We start from the raw sequence: 24,216 nt of genomic DNA on the forward strand, positions 1-24,216 counted from the left end.
TCCATTATCCAGTTAGACATCTCATGGAATTTGCGGTAATGTTACCTCAGATATTCAATCTAACAAGCAGGATATTTAATATTTATCATCAAAGCTGAATTCCTATCTTACGTCTCAATATTCTAATATTGTTTAATAGATTAAACTTGTGATAATGTATAGCACAAACTTAAGTTACTGAATTGGAGATATTTATGACCACATGTCTTTCATGTGTTCACACTTAAACCGGGGCTTTGGTACCGGGACTGGTGCTCTTCGGGAACTAAAATGGGGTTATGAGCTCTTAACTTCAGGATGAAAAGGCATCTAAAGTTGGGATCGCAGCTTGTTGATTTGGGTAACACACATTGCACTCCCGGCCGAAGTCAGGCTGTGCTGCTCAGACCATTGGTCAGCATGCGAAATACTTTTTTAAGTAAGTACATTTGGCTAGCTTAGAAAGGCAAGATTTGAAAACGGATGGTACCATATTGCTCTATGTAACTAAGATAGAGTTCAGATTACTCCGTAACGTTGGGACCCAAGGGCATCTTTCCAAATATATTCCTCTAAATGAATGGCAGCTAAAGGATAGAGGGCTCGTTCTTATCGATCTGAAGGACCTTTCACGAAAAATCATAAAATTTAGGTCGGATACCCTCTTACCTGTCCAATTTTCACTAACTCTTGTGACTCTATATTACTGAATCTTGAGGAGGGCAGGTGTAGTAAATCAACAAATTTAAATCCCTATTTTTATCTATGTACACAGGAAGGATCTCTTTCGCTATATTTCTCCCTTGATTTTCCATAACACTGGAAATACCAAGTAATAGTCCCAACAGCACCTCTCTTCTTTTCCGGCTAATATTATGCTATTTACATCAACTTGTTAATTTTCTCCAGCACCGAAATTAGAAATCCGCATCACCAATTTTCAATATCTTTCAGTTCCTTAAGTACCCAAATTAAACCCCATTCACAAGGAGATTTTACTATTACCGGGATTAAGCTACAGCGAATTTGAGCCAATTAATTTTTTCTTGGGATTTTTTTTATTGGCTGAAAAATTCAATGAAAAATTCTCATTGGCTCAAGTTGGCGCGCTAAGTCCCAATATTAGTATAACTGTATTGTGAATGGGCCCTTAGAAAACTGTTGCCCGATTTAAGACCAAAAGAGGCCTGAACTGGCTACCGAAGAAACGACTTCAGTTTTAAAGATTAAGAAAATATTAATTCTTAGCTTGTATAAGCTTCTATTTCATCTTCTTAAATTGGTGGTAGCAATTGAAAAGGTGCCATGTTATATTTTTATGATGTAATAACTGAGTCTTAAAGGCTCACTGTAAGCATTTTGGTTCTTGTTACAGTAGGATCAGATTTTTTAAAAGCTTGTCATCCATTATGCAGTGCAATATAATAATGACCACATCCTGCGAAATGTAAGGCTAATAAAAAAATTGGGATAAAATTAGGATTTGCTGGTAAAATATTGGGTTTCATTTAGGTAATGTGGCACTCTTGTCGTTATCTCCCTGTTAAAAGAGATGATTTACAGACAAAGGCCTTTACAGACTGTCCTCTTAGGTTGGGGCATTGCCAAATAATCCAACAGCAGATCATTACAAACACCAAGGGTATAAAAATATAGATAAAAACGGAGATTGTTACTCCTGATAATGATACAGGTATACACGTATTGCAAGAAATTTTGTAGGCAGCTTGAAACCCACTCCCTTGTCCCAAGTCTGACGTCTAATTTATGTGATGTAATATTGAACTAATATTGTAGCGATTCAGCGTCACAAAATTTTATGGTTATCTGCACAGATGGCGACATATATGTAGATTTTACTTTCTATTTCTTGAACGATTTTCCCAGACTTAAATCTCAAAAATCGAATTATTACAGAATTTTAATGTTGCTTCTTTTAAGCACATCAACTTAGGCTCAATTTTTTTTTCGTATTAGGAGAGGTTTTTAAATTACAAGAGAAAAAACGATAGAAAAAGTAATATTATTAAATGTATTTTTTTAGCCTCTCCCCCTTCTACACCCATAATTACATACATATATATATATATATATATATATATTATGAAGTATATATTCTAACCCCTCCCCCACTCAAACCAACATGTGCATATGATGTTTTTTTTTTTCTCAAGAGTCATCGAGGAAGTAGGAAGAGCTCTCGGGCAATCAGTAATGCAGCAAGCATAGAAGATCCCCTGGATCCTGGAATATTTCCTTATATTAACCCGCTCCTTAGCTCAAGTCCTGGTGGATCTTACGATGGAAGCCTCAAGTCAACAAGAAGTCTCAAACAATTAAATAAATGGAGCGGACTGTTTAGCTCAACGTCAAAGGTGAGCCATTTTAACATCAAATTATTCGGTTTTTTTAATTCAAAAGGAAAGCAAAAGAAGTAAAACGTTCTTGGACTGAATTAATATTAGGGCACTATTTCTTGAATAGTTATTCAAATATGTTGGAGAGTATTTTAGAAACATATTTTTAAACTTTCGGTTACTATGGGTCGTGGTTCGGTTTTCACTAGGTTGCGGCTATTGCTACAACCGTGAAAACCCAAATGAAACAGGAGTAAAGATGGTAAATTGTAACAAAAGAGAGCTTTACTTGCCATCTAGCGCTGATCTTCTGTACTTTATGAAAATAGAAGTGAAGTTGGTACATAGCAGAAAAAATGAAATACGTATATAATAACGCCGACAAATAATGGTGCCTTACAAACCTTTATTTTTATTTAACAAAAAATAACCATGTAAGAATACCAGCTCTAAAACTGAACACGTGTTTGGATGTGCTCAATCATAATGTGTACAAGACTTTAGTTGTCTTTAGCGATACTTTTGCGATAACAATACTGGCAAGACAGCTGCATAAAATGCCAATGGGTAGCTAGGGTTTTTTAATACTAATAAATCGGCACTTGCATATCTTATTAAATATAACCTTTGCGACAAGGGTTCAAAACATCTCAATTTTACGGTAGCTGGTCCCCCCTCCTTAAAAAAATTTTAGTCCTCCCCCCTCCTTAAAAAATTCTGACTCGTAAATTTGTTTGAAAATATCTCAGGTCATGTACACTTAAATATATTTTGTTGCCCCCGCCCTCTCCAAGCACAAATTCCGACAGTTACGATTTCTAACAACTTGTTTGTATACTTTCAAAAACGTGCTTATCCTAGTTTTGCCCTTGAGGTTTTGCCCTTATCCTAGTTTTGCCCTTGACGTAAATCCCGGGGCTCCCATTTCCATACTCCTCAGAAAACTGAGCCACAGAAAATGTGTTGCATTAATCGTGATGAAACAAGTTAAATTTTAATGGATTTCTTTAAAGTATATATATATATATATATATATATATATATATATATATATATATATATATATATATATATATATATATATATATATATATATAAAACTTGTTTTTTAATTTAATTTCAGAACGTTTTTGAATTAATGCAGCTTTGAGTTTGACTTACTGTACAAGAATAATTAAAACAAGATTTGCATATCAATTTTACGTTTTTGGCTAAATGGCTTTTTTAAAAATTTCTTCTGACGTAACTTACGAATTAACTTACGTAACAAACCTCTATATTCGTGTGTTCTATTACGTATATTATGGAGTTTGCCCCCTAGTCGATACCTTGCTCTTTACACTAAAGTTCGAATTTTGTTCGAATCAGAAACCTCTGAATCACAAAGGCCGGTTAATTAGAATAGATAGCTTTTTTGAAACTACTAAAAAAAACTTTAGTGTTAAGAGCGAGGTATTGACTAGGGGGCGAACCCCCTCATATACATAATAATTTCTGTTTGTTTTAAATTTTATTGTTGCTCTTTACTTTCAGTTGAAAAAATTGGTTTTTTTATTTAATTTCTGATCGTTTTTTTAAATAATGCTGGGAAATCCGGCGCCCCCTTCATAAAAATGTCCCTTCCCCCAAGGAAAAATCTTCCATGGAAGGATCCTCCCCGTAACCCCCGCCCCCAACACCACCCCCCCCCCCTTATCAGAAAAAAAATCCCTCCTGAAACGTCTTTATACTTCCCATTAACCAATACTATATGTAAACAATGGGCAAAGTTCATAGCTTCCAGCCCTTCCCTTAGGAACTGTGGGGGATTAAGTCATCCTCAAAGACATATTTATAAAATTTTCGACTATGCTGAATATACTGACTATTTCAAAATTTTGAGTGTGTTACTTTGGGAACAAAATTATCGTAATAGTGGAACCAATATCTGATCAATTTTTTGAACAACTAACAAGAGTACTAACACTTTTAATTTCTGTTAGGTTGAGTTCTCTCGCATTATTCTAGGACTACTGAATCGATACGATCACCCCTGGAAAAAAAAAAAAAAAAAAAATAAAACACGCATCCCTAATCTTTCTTCTGAAAAAAATTCAAAATTCCACATTTTTGCAGATAGGACCTTGAAACTTCTGCAGTAGAATTTTATGATACGCTGAATCCGATGGTGTGATTTTCATTTAAAGTTCTATGACTTTTTGGGGGTGAATCCCCCAAATTTGGGGCAAATTTTCTCAGGCCTGTAACTTTTGATGGGTAAAATTAAACTTAATGAAACTTATTTATTTGAAATCAGCATAAAAATCTGATTCTATTGATGTATCTATGGGTATCACAATTTCGGTTTTTAGAGTTTCGGTTACTATTGAGCCGGGTCACTCCCTACTTACAGTTCATTACCAAAAAACTGTTTGATTAGGTTTTTGGTCCCGAAACATCATTGAAAACTTAGTCACTTTAGATGGCACTGTTACCAATTTTTCTCATTGGAATCGGAGACGCCAATTCACGAAAATGTAGGGAGAGAGCAAGAATTTTTTAAGTTTTATTGAATAATGAAGGTACAAATAAAAAGTATTTTTTAAAGTTTAACGGAGGAGACAAATTTTTTCAATGAAAAAAACAAAAAAGGCGTGTTTTAAGATCTAGGCGAGGGGCATGAAATCTATGGAGGTTAATGTCCCCTGGGAACCACCCTCCCTCCAGGTTAACAGCTGCCCCTTAATTTATGCCACTTGTTCGGCCTTGCACTGTACAATTCTTCTTTGCGCCCTCATTTGGCGGCTCTAATTCAAAACGTGTTATGAAGCATGCGTTGAAAGCAATAGTTTTAAGATCCAACCCCTTAAAGTAAGTAAGTTTTGTTTATTCGTTGATCCGTTATATTTATCTTTTTTTGGCTCTCAAAATATTTTGAAATTAATTTTTTCCAAAGTGTGTTATATCTTATTTTCTCATTCACGGAAATTCCCAACACAGCTGGGAAATTTAAATTTTGATATCTTTCGTCATATCTAGACAAACATTCTGGGACACATTTAAAACCTTTCTTTTGAAGAAAGTTTGTTCTTAGTAACAGCCAAAAAAAATGAAAAACCATATTTCAATTGTTCGGCTCCCAACAAAATTAACACCGTGGTGCATAACACGTTTTGAGTTACAGGAAACGGGAGTAGGTGTCATAAATAACAAAATAGGGACTAGGTACCTGAGCACTTAGCTTGTGCTACCGTTAATCTAATGCTTTTCATGCACTATTCCAAAAAGTGTCTCTTGAATACCTTCAGGTCTGAAAGAAATTCAACCGCTTGATGTAACCAGACTGATTTTAGAGCAAGAATAGGATGGGTTGCCCAAGTATTCAAACTAAAACAAATTTTTTAGGACAAGGTCAACATTATTACTTCTTTCGACACAGGAGGACAGCAATGTGGGAAGACGGACACGGCCCTAAGTCTTTAGGCCCACTGACGCTAAAGACAGTAGGGATACTGTAGAATGGCTTTATTACCTGTGAGAACAGGTGGCGTGAAAAAAAAATTTTTGCACAAGGCTAAATACCAGTAGCTGCCTACATTGAATTTATTACTCCTTTTGACTCAAGAAGATCACAATGCTGAAAGACGAGCTGAAGATCACAATGCTGAAGGACGAGCTGAAGATCACAATGCTGAAGGGTGAGCTGAAGATCACAATGCTGAAGGACGATTTAGGGCCCAAGTATTTAATTCGACTGGTACTAAAAACAGAAGGAATACTGCAGAATGGTTCTTACACCTGCAAAAACTATAAAGCTGCAGCTTAACTGTCAAATTTATTGCCAAATAATAAAAATGAAAATTTTTTCCAATGACACTAAAGACAGTAGCAACAGTGATAATTGGCTATTCAGTTTGTAAAACTATAAAGTTGCTGCTGATTCTTATGAATTGAAATCCTTGCCATACACGTTAATTATCAAGGGAATGGGATTCCACATTTAATTTAAAAAGTCCTTTTGATATTTTATACAAAGAAGTATATTTTAGTATCGGGGCTAGTTTTAACGCCTTTTGAAATAAAGAAATATTTTGGTTGAAAAAATTAAATGTGCAATGTCCTTCGTACACTCTGTAAGGAAGAAGATGGATATTCGATCTAGTCTTGCAACTAATTTTCCCCAAAAAAATCCTCAAGCTGGATAACAAGCTCTCTTTTATAATTTTTGAAACATTTTTTATTTTGGCTAAGTTTTTGATATTTGAGGCAAAGCTTTAATTTTCCTGAGAGTTTAAATACTGCATTTACATTCATTTGTTAATCTGTTGTACCGCACACGTTATATAGTGCAGTTTCTCTATTTTAAATCAACCCAACGTTACTTGAGTCAAAACTTTGTTAATTTCAAATTTTAATATCTCTAAAACTAAACTTCGGAGTGTTCAGAATTCTATTTCACAAACTTAACGTCTATCTGACAACAATGTTGCAATCTATCCCTGACTACGAACAGAGATGTAATTATTTTCCACTCCTAATTTATCGGATTTATCCTTTTTTATTCGTGCTGTTAAATATTCTTTATTTATTATTAACAGTACTAAAATTAATGTTCATTTATGGTGTTACCTTAGAATGGTATGTCACTAGTCCTCGTAATTTATGGCGGACCTTCTTAGGAGCAGTTATTCCTCCTACTGAAATTCACGGAAACATCTCAGACGAGAGACTTATCCACTTTGTGCTAGACTTTTAGGCGAAAATATACAAGTAAAAGCCTGAGAGGAGGGGAGAGGATTATGGGCTATTTGGAAAAGGATACTATTCAATGGGAGGTTTTATGATCAAAATATACACTTTTAAGTTCCCAGATAACATATGAATAAACGCGCATATTAGACTGATATATAAAAAATAATTAAATTGTTAAATTAGAGGGAACTATCATTATATTCTTATAAGCATTATTTGTTTTTTTGGAAAAACAGAAACATTTTTGGGATGTAACCTAAAAATATTCTCCCTCTTTTGCCTGTGATTAGCAGCGGTTTCATTTCCTTTTCATTTTTCCGTTAGTCGCTATTTCTTCAAATAGATTTAATAGCAAAAAAGCAGCGAAGACGAAATTAAGAAACGGAAAGATGCATGTAGAATGTGTAATTGGGGCTACATATTTGAAAATTAAGGAGTGGTGGGTGAAGGGTGTTGGATAAACTAAAGTGAAGTACTTTTAGCACTGATATAAGTAAGTACTTCGAAACATTTCAAAGTTGTTTTCTGAATCTTAGAATGTTTTTTCTAAGGAGGAGTGATTGTACAGTAGTACGTCTAAAAGAATCAGCCAATTGAAAATCTGGTATTCCTATGCAGTGGCAAATAAGAAACTTTTTTCTCGCATATTTAGTGCCTTTTATGTCTGTACATGTTAATTACCTTTCCGTCATGTTTGTAATCAGCTTCAACCGAAATTTGTTTCCATTGGAGAGTATTTTAGAAACACATTTTTAAACACTATGGGTTACTATGGGTTGTGGTTCGGTTTTCACTAGGTTGCAGCTATTGCTACAACCGTGAAAACCCAAATAAAAACAGGGGTAAAGATAATAAATTGGAACAAAAGAGAGTTTTACTTGCCATCTAGCGCTGATTTTCAATACTTTATGAGTATAGAAGTGAAGTTGGTACATAGCTAAAAAAAAAAATATATACGCATATAATAACACCGACAAATAATGGTGCTTTACGAACCTTCATTTTTATTTAACAAAAAAATAACCATGTAAGAATATCAGCTCCAAAACTTAACACGTGTTTGGATTTGCTCAATCATAATGTGTACAAGACTTTAGTTGTCTTTAGCGATACTTTTGCGATAACAATACTGGCAAGACAGCTGCATAAAATGTCAATGGGTAACTAGGGGTTTTCAATACTAATAAATCGGCTCTTCCATTTCTTATTAAATATAACCTTTGCGACAAGGGTTCAAAACATCTCAATTTTACGGTAGCTGGTGGCCAGAACTGTATCCAAGGGAATGCTCATTTTAGTCCCCCCCCCCCCTCCTAAAAGAAAATTCTTACTCGTAAATTTGTTTGAAAAAATCTCAGGTCATGTCCACTTAAATATATTTTGTTGCCCACCCCTCCCCTCCAAGCACAAACTCCGAAAACAATTCTCCTGATGGGTTTCAGGCATCGTAACAAAGTTTCACCGTTTTTCCTCAATCAAACTGACTTTTTAAATAGTAACGCAATATTAACTAAGACGCCAGTTATTGTCAGCTATGACACGCCTGTTCTCATGTTCAATCTTGTGCTTTCTGTAATTTAATTCCTTCGCAAGTCTATGAGTAAGAACATTCCTTTAAACAACTTTTCCTTTTTTTCTATTTGACAAGTTCAGTCTAATAGAAACTGTCAATAGAAACGTGAAAAATGGCCTACACAAATTTACAGTGTATTTTTGAAAAACTATATTTCCAGGAAACGAAAATGGATGTGCTTGTTGAACAGCTGAATGAATACGCTAGAAATGGAATTCCCAAAGTTTCCACCGAGGATTTCGATGAAAATAGTAAGCAATCTGGAATTAATATTACAAGTTCCTTTTCAATCCGTTTAATTTCCCAGAACATTAGGTCATAGTAGGCCATTTCAACCTAGTTTTATGCTTTAGAACGAAATTAGAATAATTGATAGATGAGCATTGATAATGCTTCAAAAGAGCAAGTTTCCCAGACTAGATTACATTTTGGAGATAAATTGCCTGTAATCAATGAAAGGTTGCAAGACAAGAAACTACTACTACTACTTACAACTCACCGCAGCACCAAGCCGCCTGAGGCCAACACAGATACGCACACTCCTCTTCCATCCAAATTACTAAGACTAGACTAGAAGTCATCCCAAGACTAGAAAGTCACTTATATTTTTGAAGGAAGAGAGGTGGAAAAAAACAAGACACATTTTCCACGATTAAGATTATAAAGAAAAGGGTTCTTTTTATGAAAAACACCATATTTTCAATAAAAACTGCAAAATTTGGCAGTTTTTGACCCTCTGAAGTGTGATGAATAACATCCATTCTTGATCCCCTTGGAAAGTTGTAATATGCTTTGGCAACCGTGATGGACCAAGGAGGAGGGTGACCACCCCCTGGTGGGGGTCCAGTCAAATTTGGTACAGTTTTATTTACAGCATACAAATCTATTGACGCCCCTGGTTTTCACACAGTTTAATTTTGTAACGAACGATTATATCCGCTTAAATGATTGATTCGTAAAAAAAAAATGTAGAAGGTTGTAAAAGACTTAAGTGGAAAGGCAAGAAAATTCTAGAATCTTTGACAGCTCGTCGGCAGATCATCTAATCAGTCGATAAAAATGAAAAGAGCAAATTTTAAACTAACGTTTAATTTAACTGTTATTTCCAATGTTTCCATTTAAAGGAGGGAGCATCTTTCGGAAAGGATGTTCTCCTACTTTGCAGAAGACTCCATTATGTTACCCGAAGTGCCTAGAATGGTTTTAAACTGTACTCGAATTAGTAACTAACTGCGATTTTAGCAGTCCAGATACATAAAAATGAAAAACAGGGTATTCTTGAAAGGGTATGGAAGAGGTCACATTTTAAGGAAGTAGGAACTTTATGGGAAGGAGCAAAGAATGAAGCTCAAATTGGAAAGGAACAGAGGAGGGAATTGCGTAGCTTTATTAGTGTCAAGTGGCGTGTTGCTGCAACGATATGTCTGTAGTAGTCTTGACAAGATTTTACGGGCTGGAAAGTTTTTTAAGGTGTCCAGGGCTAGAGCAGATTGATCTCAAGTAAATGTATCTTTTGAGATAGAGGCCACACAATTCAACTAACTAAAATTGAATCACTTACTATTGGTTATAATCCATATTATGAATTTGATCATTTTGCGGTTAAAGCAGGGAGCGAAAAACAAAAGAAAGCCTAGTAGGTGTATTCTAATGTTAACATTAAAGTCAAAAATTAAAGTAAAGTTGACAAAAGTTAATTATTTTAGAAGCTAGTCCGCAGCTAGTAAGAAATCAAATACGGAGTGCAAACTGGAGCTTTGTTTATGTTTGCATCGAAGAGTATGGGTGATTTATAAGAGTAGAGACTGGCGCTTGTGCAAACAAAAAAACTGTCAATGCCATTTAGCATTTGGCAGCACTTGGCCTTTTTTTTAGTGTAAGAATAGGAACGATTAAAATAATTAGTGTAATTAGTAAAATTAGGGTAGTAAGAAATGCCTAATCTTAGTTCCTGACAAAAAACGATTATGAATCTTGAAAAAATGCAAAGTGTTGCTGGAAACTAGACGGCGTTGTTTGCTTTTTTTCCGATACTAATGTAAGTTTCTATTCTTATTAGTTACCCATACTTTTTGGTTTACATTACAATGTGTGTGTTATTGAGTTGTTTTTTTTGTTGAAAATAAAATAAAAAAATTACTTCACAATGAACAGTTAGTTTGTCTCTTCAATTTGAAAGAGCTGTTGGTCAAATCTTTTTTTAGGGTAATCGCAGCTTGAAGCTACTTCTTCAATCATAAAATCATGGTACACATTGCCTTTTCTACTCATAACAAACGAGTTTTTATTTGATTGTTAACTTCTCATTCAAAAGGGTAAAATTAACAGATAAAATTAACACAGGACAGCCCTCGACCTCAGCCATCAAACAAATACGAGAAACACTTAGATCGTGGTGTCAAGATATTAAAAGAGTTTCAAATGAATGAAAAGGATTAACATCTAGTGCACTAGGCCTGTTATCTCCACCGTTATCTGAACGGCTGACTGAAAGGAATAAATACGAAAATATTGAAACAAGTCAAATCAAAAAGTTTCAAGTCGTCAAAAATGTATACAGTAGGACTAGTGTATTCATCAGAATCACCATTTAGCCTCACCACTTCATTATATCATTGCTCATTGACGAAAAAATTTTACTTTGAAACAATTTAAGATTAGAATAAACAATTTTTATTCATGCGAAAACAACCGTTTTTGTATGCAATGTTTTCAAACTAATTGAAATTTATCAGCAGGTCTATTGCGAGTGAGTTTTTTTTCGGAAGGGAGGAGGAAGTTGTTTTTCTGAGTTATATATAGATTTCCCTAAATAGTTAGACAATTGCCATATCCACAAAGAACATGTTGAGTTTAATGGCAGCACATGCTCAAATCAGGGAAATTCGAGTTAGTTCAACTCGTTTCTCCTCCCCCTCACTTGTTCAAGCATTCAGTTCTTACTCCCTCCAATGAAGCTCACGTGACATATAAATTCTTTCTTATTACTTCTTTACCTACTATTCAGATATGATCTACTTTTTGAATTGATTACTGAAATGCATTTTTCTTATTTATGCTCGGTTTTAAAAGATTGGGATGATGGGTGGTAAGAAGCCTCAACGAGTAGGAGGATATTTTGATAATTTGTTTAAGTAAATTCTTTTAATTAAAAAATATAATTCTTTTAATTAAAAAGATATCTTTTATTTTAAAAAATAATCTTATTTGTAATTCTTATACTTTGTTTTCTTCTATAATTCTTATATTCTTATATTCTTTTAATTCTTATAATTCTTATAATTCTTATAATTCTATAATTCTCATATTCTTATATTATATTTATAATTTTTATATTCTTATTAATAATCTTTTTATTTTAAATTAAAAAATATCTTTTAATTAAAAAGACAAAAATTTCAATTAAAAAAGATAAATACTACTGCTAGCCATTTTTGTGCTAATTAGATCTCTACTGATTCATTTTGAAAGTCACACTTTAACCGAAAACTACTTCTGATGATAATGTTACACAGTTAAAAAAAGAAAACAAAAAGGTTAGAGAAAATGGGATTTTAGGACTGAAAATTTTTCGTGGATGTTTGAAAAAGTTTTGATGAATCCTCAAAAATTCAGATAAAGTGACCTGCTAACAACGAATTCTGTGCAAAATCCCAACATTTAAATTACAGAATTCTTTATTTATTTGGCTTTTTAAGAACAGTGTCCGTGAGCACATTAGTGCTTCATAAGATTCTTGCTCAAACTAATTTTTGAATTCCGGGCTCTAACACTTACCAAAAAAGACAATTAAGGTTATCCTAGATTGTCGACAGCGTATGAAATATTTCAGCCATATGGATAGGATCTGTACGATCGTCTCAATTCCAGATTGGCTAATTGTCTCTGTGTTTTTTTGCTAGTTCTTTTTTTTCTTTGTTTTTTTTTTATAGTCGTAATTTTTTATAGTCGGCTGGAATACGATTATTGAATTGAATTGAGTAGTACTACGAAATTTAATTATAAAATTGGTTAGATTGATACGAGATTATGAATATATTAAATATAAATATTAGATATATTGTTAGATTTTATTCTACTGAAAAAATCCGGAGCATCCAGGACGCACCAAGGGAATATAAGCTCGTGCCATCTGCACATATAATTCTAAACCTTTGCTTTTAAGAATAAAGATGAGACGGGTTCTTAGGCTGGATGGTCGTCTCCTTGATTGTCGATGGCATGATCTTGTCTAGTTTTATTTGAAGAGCTATGCATCTTGCTAAACCAATTTGTTATTAAATTTGAATTTTAATGAAAATATTAATAATTACAGAATTTGAGCTTGAGGACGATTGGAGGAAGATAGTTGATAATTGGTCCTCGTTAACTGAAAGGCTACAACAGCAACAAAATGCTGTGTGGGAGCTTGTGACTACCGAAGCGACTTACATTAAAACATTACGTGTCATATCGGATGTAAGTTGTACAATTTGTATTTTTGTGTTAAACGTTATATTTAAGATGGAATGCACGACAAGTGGAAAAGAAGGAACATGGAAAATTAAAAATAGTTTGCTAATTTTTTAATTCCGTGTAATTATTACATTGGAAGACACTAAGTCAAAAATATAACTGCAGTCACAGAGCTAATGACCTGAGAAAATATTAGTTCAGAAGCTAAGAATTAACGCTTCAGACGTTAAAGCTTCAAGCTCAGGCTTCAGTGTCAGGCCGAAAGGCTTCAGTGTCAGGCCGTAACCTGACACGAAAAGTGGAACATACAGAACGTCGGAAAGTGAAAATGGTTCACTATTGTGCCATAGTGCATTGAATGCTATAATAGGCTAAATGCCAAAATATGAACTTGAAATTACAGAATATGGGCCGTAGGAGTTTTTTATTGCAGATACTACGTACATTAAAACATGGTGTATCATCTCAGATATAAGCTTTGCTATTATTATATTCTCTTAGCCTTAGTGTTTCATGCGGGTCACACGAAAAGTGGACCCTACGATCCATCAGAAATTGAACATATTTCACTAATATTCTGCAATCCATATATTTAATCCGTCGAAAGGTGCTAAATCACGCAATGAGAATTTAAAATCACAGACAATAGGCCTTAGGAGCTGGTTACTACAAAAGCTAGTTGCATCAAAAACACTGCACATCATCTCATCATTCGTACTTGTTTTTGGTTTTAGTGTTTCAGAAGGGTCACGTTAAGTGGGACACAACGAACATCAAAATTGAAAATAATTCAGTAATATTCCGCAGTCCATAGACTTAATATGCTATTAATTCCATAGACATACTAAATAGTAATCACAAAACACGAACTTAAGATCACAGAATGTAAGGCTTAGGAGCTGGCTACTACAAAAGCTACTTATATTATACCATAATTTGTTATCTCAGATGAAATTTTTACAAGTTTTTTTTTCATCCTAGTCTTAACATTTCAAACACGTCAATTGAATAGTGGAGCATACGAGACATCTTGCAGACATAAAAATTAATGTAATTCGCTAATGTTTCACACTCAGTCGAATTGATATACTGAAAGATAAAGCTGAAACATGAAATGTAAACCGCAGAACTTAGGCCTTGAATTTGCTTAACTTTAATTCAAACTTTTATTCAAATCCAGGAATTCACAGCAAGACTTAGCGCATTTCCTGAATCACTAAGACGAGAGCTGTCCCGAAAAAGTCTGTCAGCTGCCAAAAATACTGTCCGAATATTTGTGATCTCTGCATAGATTATTATTAATATATTTTCTTTTTTTGAAGTTATTTGGATCTCTCAAGTGGCATTTATTTAAATTTGTTTGGTCCTAACGAGAGAGTGCGTATTTAATTTTAGTTGACTACATTTTTGCCAGCGTATTTATGTGATAGCCATACGGACCATTAGGATTGTTGACTATTTATTTTATAAGCTTATGGTTTCTAAATAAAGATTTCTCTCTCTAGGAAAAAACAATATAAAAATTAAGACATAAAAGTTGATGATGCAGAGAAAGGGGAGTTTTACTTTAAATTCAGAACACATAAGAGATTCAAAAGTTAACTCACGCTTGCAACACTATCCTAAAAGATGGTACTTCAAACATGAAAGTAAAAAAAAAACGATTTTTATACGGCTCGTTGTGCTTTTTCTCGTCAGGAGACTATTTTAGCAATCTGTAAAATTTTACTAAGACAAGGAAAACCAATAAGAGGCAAGGATTTTTTTATCATTTTATCTGAAGTTAAGATGAAAAAAATTAAACTGGGAAGAGGGGGGGGAGCATTTCTTCCAATCTTTTATATGACAATCCCATCTAAAGATATTTTCAAAATCTTGAGGTTATTTGCCGAAACCCTCAAGCAGTAAAAGTATGCCGCCTACTTGTCTCATAAAAATTGCAAAATCAAGATGTCAGGCAGACTAGTGTAGGATTATTCTCAATTCTATTTTGAACCTCTTTTTTATAAAGTATAACCTTAAGTGTGAGGAGGGGCTAAAAAACCTTTTAAGTCCAAAAAGTTTTTTATACCATTTCTAGTAATCATGAAATTATCATTTCAAAAATGTGAAGTTTTTGAGAAGAGTATTGTAGTTCCTTGTCTGGGATATTAGAACTTTGCTTTAAAAAAAGTAGAAGAAGGAAGAATAGAATAGTATTTAGAGTTAATGCATTACAGATCGAATATTTATAGTTGCAACATGCACTCAATTTGCTGTATGGACAAAGTGATATGTCAAGCAAATGTTGGGACAGATTAGCAAGCGTATCAGAAATTTCGTAAGGGAACAAAGCACAAGGCTAGGAAATGAAAATTCTCAGATCAAGTCTTAGGCAAACGAAACTGATTTTAAATTCTTGCATCAATGAATGTCGAAATTTGTCCTGGAGGCAGCAATTGTAATAGCAAAAAGTAGGAATAGACATTATTAAATAAATAATAGATGCACATAGGTGTGAGGATTATGGGGCATTAACTTCTTTCTTCTTCGGTTTTTTTTTGGGGGGGGGGCAGTGCCTTGCAAAGAGTTTCCTAGGCCCAAAACTCCCAATATACTTTGAAGGGTTGATCCTCCGACCCAATTTAGATGGATTATTCCCTACCAAACCCTTTTTGTACCCAGGTATGAAAGAATTGTTGCCAGAGATCTACAAAACTGGTACCAGAGGGAAGAGGATTTCAGGAAAAAGTATATTATCGAATAGATTCTGAACTGTTAGCCAATATTTATCTCCAAATAAAGCAAAGAAATTTGTTGGTTTGAACAGAACGATTGAAAATGCTGTACTGAAGGCATTATTATCACTCAAAAAATTATTGCTAACTAAGTTCGACGAAATCTGACTTTGGAAGTACAAAGCTTGATTAAACAACTAACCCGTAATAATCCGTGTCAATATCCAATCCCTAATGCACCATTTTAAAAGTTCCAATTAAGATTATTTTTTCTGGTAAATAGAATCTTTCATCCATGAACACCCTTAATTGGTAGTTGTAAGTCATCTATTCTTTCTACAAATGATGAGAAATAATTATTTACGTGAATTCAAATCTTAAGTTTCAGTTATAAAACAGTTCGTGGTAACGAGCTGTAAGTGAGCAGCGACTCAGCCCAATAGTAACCAAAACTCTAAAAAAAATGAACTTGATAAAAATTAATACTTATAAAGTATTGACTTTTTTGCTGTTTTCGAATATACAAAATTCGTTCAGTTCAATGTTACCCATCAGCAGCTCCGAGCCTGAGCAAATTGACCTTATTTTTGGAAAAGGGGGAAATACTCCTAAAAATTCAAGGATTTTAAAGAAAGTCACGCCATTATATTCAACGTATCAGATATCCTTACTCTAGATGTTTCATGCTCAAGAGGTTTTGAACCAGTGGTCCTAGATGATCGGGAGAGAATCTAGATGAATCAGGCTCATTCAAACCGAGATTTTAAGTTTTCCTTGTGTCGTCTTTAAGTGGACAAAAAGATTAGAGGGCAACTAGTCCCCTTAACCACATCTCTTTTTCCCCAAAAGTCATCCGATCAAAATTTTAAGATAGCAATATGGTTCAACATAGTTGAAAGGTCCAGTAACTATGCCTCTGGGGATAAAAGGTAAAAAAAAAGGTAAAGAGAAGGGCATTGGACTTCAAATTCCCTACCAGCGTTGCTGATCTCCGTTTCTTGGCCCTTCAGCCATGAGGAGCAATGGGGGGTTGGGGGCCAACCATCCTGTGCTTTTGCACACCCTTCCTTAATACCTTCCCCAGATTTCTCCAAGTACCCATTTAGAGCTGGGTCGATTCTGGCTGAGCTTACAGAGTCACGCCACTGACCCCCGTCTCAAACTAAATAGCAGGATACACTAGGATTCGAACCCTTGCCCTTTCGGACAAAGAATTGTAAATCCAGCGCACCAATCCACTCGGCTAGGACGGCATTTTGGGGATACCAGACAAAAAATCCCACCCCTCCTCTTAGGGTAATTTCCGATGGTGATTTTCCATGGAGAGGGAGAGAAATTTCCCTGCCTGATTTGAAGAATAATCAGAAATTGAATAAAAAATACAGTTCTGTTTTAACTGAAAGTAAGCAACAGCTTTAAAACTTAAAGTAACAGAAAATATTCAGTATATGAAAAATAACACTCCTTTCTCATCCCTCACTCTTTACGCTAAATTATGACTTTTCGTCACAATTCTTTAAGAAAGACTGGTCAAACACAAGGGTCGTTGAATTTGACTGGGAAGTATTTTTAAAGAACTTTAAAAAGAAAGAGGGTTGAGGAGGGGACAATCCCCCTCACATACCAAATAATTTCTGTTCATTTTGAGTTTTAATGTTGCTCCTTATTTTCAATTGAAGAAACCTGTTTTTCTTTTAATCAAACAGTTCGGGGTAACGAACTGTAAGTAAGGAGCGACCTGGCTCAATAGAAACCGAAACTCTAAAAAACGGAATTTTGATACCAATAGATACATCAAAAGAATCAGATTGTAATGCTGATTTCAAATGTATAAGTTTTATCAAGTTTAGTCCTACCCATCAAAAGTTACGTGCCTGAGAAAATTTGCCAGGTTTTCAAAAAAGAGAGAAACATCCCCTAAAAGTTAAAGAACCTTAATGAAAATCACACCATCAAATTCAGCGTATCAGAGAACCCTCTGTGTAGGTTTCAAGCTCCCATCTGCAAAAATGTGGAATTTTGTTATTTTTTGCCAGAAGAAAGATCACGGATGCGTGTTTATTTTTTTTTTTTTTTTCTTAGGGATGATCGTATCGACCCAGTCGTACTAGAATATCATTGGAGGGCTCATTCGAACGTAAATTAGAAGTTATAGTGCCCTTTTTAAGTGACCAAAAAATGGAGGGCATCTAGGCCCTCTCCCACGCTCATTTTTTCCAAAGTCACCCGATCAAAATTTTGTGATAGCTATTTTGTTCATCATGGTCGAAAATATAATAACTATGTCTTTTAGGATGACTTAATCCCCAAAGTCCCCGGGGGAGGGCTGAAAGTTATAAGCTTTACCTAATGCTTACATATAGTTTTGGTTATTTGGAAGTATACAGACGTTTTCAGGGAGGGATTTTTTCTGGTAGTGGGGGGGGGGGTCGGGTGTTATGTGGGAGGATCTCTACATGGAGGAAGTTTTCATGGAGGAAACGTCATTGCCATGAAGTGGGCGCCGGATTTCCCAGCATTATTTCCCGATCCGAAATTAAATCCGATCCGGATTTCCCGATCAGAAATTAAATTAAAAAAAAGTTTTTCAACTGAAAGTAAGGAGCAGCATCAAAACTTAAAACTAACAGAAATTATCAAACAGTTCGTGGTAACGAACTGTAAGGAGCGACCCGGCTCAATGGTAACCTGAACTATAAAAAACGGAATTTTAACATCAGTAGATACATCAAAAGAATCAAATTTTAATGCTGATTTCAAATATATAAGTTTCATCAAGTTTAGTCTTACCCATCAAAAGTTACGCGTCTGAGAAAATTTGGCTGATTTTCGAGAAAAGGGAGAAAGACCCCCTAAAAGCTATAGAACCTTAATGAAAATCACACCATCATATTCAGAGTATCAGAGAACCTTACTCTACAGGTTTCAAGCTCCTATCTACAAAAATGTGGAATTTTCCATTTTTTGCCAGAAGAAAGATCACGGATGCGTGTTTATTTGTTTTTTTTGTTTGTTTTTTTCCCCAGGGGCGATCGTATCGACCCAGGGGCCCTAGAATATCGTGTGAGGGCTCATTGGAACGGAAATTAAAAGTTCTAGTGTCAGTTTTAAGTGACAAAAAAATGGAGGGCAACTAGGCCCCCTCCCACGCTCATTTTTTTCTCAAAGTCACCCAATTAAAATTTTGAGATAGCCATTTCGTTCAGCATAGTCAAAATCTAATAAATATGTCTTTTAGGATGACCTAATTCCCCACAGCTCCCAGGGGAAGGGCTGCAAGTTATGAACCTCGCCCATTGCTCACATATTGTATTGGTTATTGGGAAGTATACAGATATTTTCAGGAAGGATTTTTTTTTCTGGGTGGGGGGGGGGCTGGCGGCGGGTGTTACTCTGGAGAATATTTTCGTGGAGGATGTTTCTTTGGGGTAAGGAATATTTCTATAAAGGGGGCGTTGGATTTCCAAGCATTATTTAAAAAACGATCAGAAATTAAATTTAAAAAAAAATAAGTTTTTTCAACTGAAAGCAAGAAGCAACATAAGAACTTAAAACGAACAGAAAATATTAGGTATATGTGGGGGTTCTCCCCCAAGTCAATACCTCGCTCTTTACGCTACAGTTTTTTTTTTAGTGCTTTCAAAAGAGCTATCTATTCTAATTAAACGGTCTTTGTGATTCAGGAGTTTGTGAATTAAATTTTTTTTTACTTTTAATGTTAAGAGCGTGGTATTGAATAAGGATAGAACCCCCTCATATACGTAATAACATATACGTAATAAAAAAAAGTAATAAAAAAAAACAAGCGATACGGCTCAATAGTAATCGAAACTTATAAAAACGGAATTTTGATGTCACTAAATATATAAAAAGAATGGGCTTATAAGGCTGATTCTAAATATATAAATTTTATTAAGTTTAGTATTATTCATCAAAGGCTACAAGCCTGAGAAAATTTACCTGATTTTTTAAATAGGGAGGAAACATCCCCTACAAGTGAAATAATTTTAATGAAAATCACACCGTCAGATTCAGCGTATCAAGAAACCCTTTTACATAGGTTTCAAGCTCATATCTGCAAAAATCTGCAACTTCATATTTTTGGCCAGAAGAAAAATATACGAATATAGAAGTTCGTTACGTAAGTTAATTTGTAAATTACGTCAGAACCAAATTTAGAGACACCCATTTTGCAATAAAAAAATAAAATTTTTATGCAAATTTTGTTTACTTATTCAATGACGGTGAGCCAAAATAAAAGCTGCATTAACTAAAAAACGATCAGAAATTAAATAAAAAAAAGAAGTTTTTTAACTGAAAGTAAGGATCGACATTAAAACTTAAAACGAACAGAAATTATTCCGTATATGAAAGGGGCTGTCCCCTCCTCAATGCCTCGCTCTTTACGCTAAAGTTTTTCATTGTTTTAAAAAATAAAGTTGTGAGACAGAGTCAAACTTAAGCGTAAAGAGCGAAACGTTGAGGAGGGGACAGCCCCTTTCATATACGGAATAATTTCTGTTCGTTTTAAGTTTTAATGTCGCTCCACTTCAGTTAAAAAAAACTCGTTTTTTTTTTTGCAATAATTGTATAGGACTAGTACGGCCAGTTTACTGTCATGAAACCAATTTGCGGTGACCAATTTACTGTTATAACTTTCCAGTAAAGTTGGAAATGCAAAACGAATTCAGACAGCTGTTGTGTAATATTGCAGTGAAAAGAAATAAGTTATTTGAAACCTTTTCAGAAACTGTTGGGAATAGAACGGCAAATTAGTTCTCGACGGCAGAATATTGAATCATCTTTGTTGTGTGTCAGTACGTTGGTAATTCTAGAAATGATCTTAACTCACTTAGATCAGTTCCAGCAAAAATTCTGGAACTCTCAAATTTTGACTAACGAAATGAATTGATAGAGAATTCTGTAGAAATCTATTTTTTTTAATTTTGCATAGGTAGTAGCATTAATATTTTTTGAAAAATATTGGCTGGAATTGGTTGCTAAAAAGAAAGGGAAAAAATACTTTTGATCCAAAGGAATGGTCATTTTGATCGTGTCACCAGTATCGCATTGTCTTCATCATTGTGTAAGCTCTTTTGGTCATGTATACGATATTGCTATGCATGAAATGTTGTGTAAATAAAATAATCTACCTATTAAAAAGAATATGGAATATGCATTTCACTTCCTTATGCTCGATTGAAGAGTGATTTATTTTGCAGTTGATTTATCCCATCCAGTGGCGTCAAATAACGAAAATCCAAGGGGGTCAAGATGCATTTAAAAATCAGTGGGGAGGGAGGATTTTGCTGTTTTTTTCAATGTTTACAACGAAAATACTGAAATAATGCATTTTCCATGACAATTCTAGTAAAAGTTATATGTCAAAATTCAGGGGAGAAACAAAACTAGGGGAGTATCCCCCCTGTCCCCCAATCAATGACACTGGTACCACGAGAAATACGGCTTAATTTAACTTAAGAGCTAATCATTCTTCCCAAAAAACTTAAGTTACTACTACATATGGTTGTTCAGGGTGAAGAGAAATACAACTCTTCACCTGCAGTATGACTGTCTCCTGGTGCACCTTGCTTTTCTCTTGTAGTTGGAGCCATCCTGGATAATTAGTTTGGGTTGTTTAAAAGCTTATTCATCGTATTCGTTAGCAGGTTGTCATCACATGAAGCGTGCCTCATTGTAGAGGCACTGAATCGCAATCTATTCGACCAAAAAAGAAAACATTTAAAAATAGCATCAGTGGCTTTCAATAAAAAGAATCAAGCGTGAAAAAAATTAATAATTTTGGCTAATATTATTTGGCCTCATCGCGTCAGTTTAAATTTGTTTGAAAATGTTGATCAAATACCTGAATCTCGGCACAAACAAGCAAGAGTTCAAATGTCAACAGAACTAAAAATCGTTTTCATTTTTAGTTATTTTTGGCCTGTTTGAAGAGTCTTCATATGTGCACAATACTAAATGAGGTTGAAAGTGATCAGCTTTTCTCAAATATCAATGAAATTGCTGATGCTCATCTGGATTTTTGGGCGAATCATATTCTTCCAATGGTAGAAAATGCAAGACTTCATCGTTCACCTTTAAATCCAATTGCAATGCGAGAAGGCATTAACAAGGTACCTTTTCTGATGAATTTTCACCTCATTTGTTGACAAATTCTCCCCCTCCCGGTTATGGATGATTTTATGGCTTCCATAATATAAAGTCATAATTGGAAGAAATTTCTGATACTGCTGAAGCATCTTATAAGATTTAATGTATTAGAACACGGACCACGAAGTCCACTGTCAATTAGCTAACTCTAAATTTCGGATGAACTTTATTTCGACGTCGCTGACTGAGACAAAAACTTAATATCCATGCTTAAACTTTATTTGAACATGCCTGAAAGGGGAGATGAGTCTTATTGGATACCCCCCTCCCCTCCCCATCAATCCTCAGAGAAGACCAAAAAAATAACGAAAGTAAAACAGAGTAGTTTGTTTCGAAAACATTTGACACATTTCTAGTAAAGTTACCTTTTTTCATGTATCCTTCTCCTCACGATTGAAAACTTAAAGCTATCCCCCCCCCCCTGGGAATATGTGTGCTTGTGATTTTACCATACTTGAGTTTTAGTATTTTGGATTCCTGTAGGAAAGTAGTAGATTAATTGGGTTCTTTAGGACCAGAAAGTGGCGAGGTATGTAGTTATATTTCCTCTTCTTTGAAGGGTAGCCTCTTAAATAAAGATGCCATCGAGATTTGCGACTCAGTCACACTTCACTCACACCTCCTATATAAGTTTCTATGAGTAAAAGGCTAGCCCCACTTGCCTATATAAGCTATTCTGGTTCACTTTCTGTGTGTCAAGCAAGAAAATGTTACTATCTATATTATTTTTAGGTCCAGCAACTTATTGATTTAGTCATGCACTTACTTTATACGATTATTCCAGAGGAGTCTCTGGTGTTTAATGAGAGATCTTTCTCTCAAATTTTAAATCCTACAATTTTCATCACATTTCCCACAGAGTCCTTTTAAAAAGAGCCTTCTCCCTTTAGAACTACTTTTAATATTTCCTGTCGATATAAAGGAATACAGATAAAATTTTTGAAACAAATTTTTCCCCTGACTTTCATTAGTTGTTCTTGAACGACATCTGTTAAAAAGCGTCTTATCGGGCTTTATCAGTATAGTGTTTGTTTTTTGAATAGATTTCGGTAAGCAGTATACGCAATTGTTTCAGCCTCAGAAGTCCTTGTGATAAAGCGAGCTGCAATTAGTAGTAGCAATAGTAATAGTTTGTTCTTTAAAAACGTGTTTTAATTGATATGTAAACAATTTTGTATTTCTAATTATTTTCATTTATTTTATTTTCTTTATTTAAATTTATAGTTATTTTAATACTGATTTCGTCACTGATCTTATTAGTTTTCCAATTTCATTTATTGTCTCTATTATCATTAATTTATTTCATTAGCCGCTTTGACCTTTTTCTAAATGGATTTACACTCTTTTTTGGTAGATCAATTTGTGGTAGATCAATTGGTAGATCAATGTGGTAGATCAAAAAAAATTTGGTAGATCAATTTTTGGTAGAAAATTTGTTGGTAGATCAGGGGAACCAAGACCGTCATTCCATAAGTAAGCCATTCCCACACTTTCTAGTAATGACCTAATTTGGGATGGCCACGACCTTTTCGAATCATAGCTCAACATCTGATAATAAGCAGCACTTACTAGTCTGTCTTTATTGCACCTAATGATCTTCAACCAAAATCTAAGCATCAAAATAGACCTACGTAGTTTTAACGAAAACAGGCCCATATCACCTTTCAGAACCTGTGAATGAGTTGTCTGATGTAATCCAAATAGTCTTTTATAATACTGGAGCTGGAGGGACTCCAACTTCTGTGCCGCTTCTCCGCCCCAAATCTCCGCTCCATACGCTAATACTGGTAAAATTTTTGTATTAAATATTCTTTTGTGCATTTTTAGGTTTTTAATTCCCATTATCGTCGGATTTCTAAAAATTGCAGACATGGCCACTTTACCTCTATTAATTAATTCATCAACATGACTCTTTAAACTTCCATTTTCCTTTAAAACAAATCCTAAATATTTTATTCTTTTACTTGCTTTAAGTTCCTCATTATTAAATTCAAATTTATAATTATCTTCGCCACTTGTTTTCCTTTTTTTAAAAATAACAACTTCACTCTTTTCAACATTCAGCCTTAGTTTTTTCATCTGCAAATAATCATCTATAAGACTCAAAAGCGTCTGCAGATCTTGGGGTGTGCTAGCCACCAAGGCAATATCATCTGCAAATAATAGTAGTGATAGTTTATGGGTCCCTAGACTAACATTCGGAGCCCATCTCTTCTCTAGATAATCAACAACA

General features: G+C 34.5%; 1 protein-coding gene across 1 annotated transcript in view; it reads left to right on the forward strand.

Moving 5' to 3' along the window:
• LOC148945906 (uncharacterized) overlaps window positions 1-24,216 on the forward strand; it is a 684,784-nt gene that overhangs the window by 478,734 nt on the left and 181,834 nt on the right. Inside the window, exons 10-13 of the mRNA XM_089097548.1 lie at window positions 2,154-2,354; window positions 8,801-8,891; window positions 12,956-13,098; window positions 21,746-21,946. Of these exons, the coding sequence (XP_088953674.1) occupies window positions 2,154-2,354; window positions 8,801-8,891; window positions 12,956-13,098; window positions 21,746-21,946 (636 nt within the window). The remainder of the gene's footprint in view (window positions 1-2,153; window positions 2,355-8,800; window positions 8,892-12,955; window positions 13,099-21,745; window positions 21,947-24,216) is intronic.

Source organism: Artemia sp. Qi Xiang Cuo, chromosome 12, assembly GCF_049724085.1.
Source record: "Artemia sp. Qi Xiang Cuo chromosome 12, ASM4972408v1, whole genome shotgun sequence".
In the NCBI taxonomy this organism is placed as follows: Eukaryota; Metazoa; Arthropoda; class Branchiopoda; order Anostraca; family Artemiidae; genus Artemia; species Artemia sp. Qi Xiang Cuo.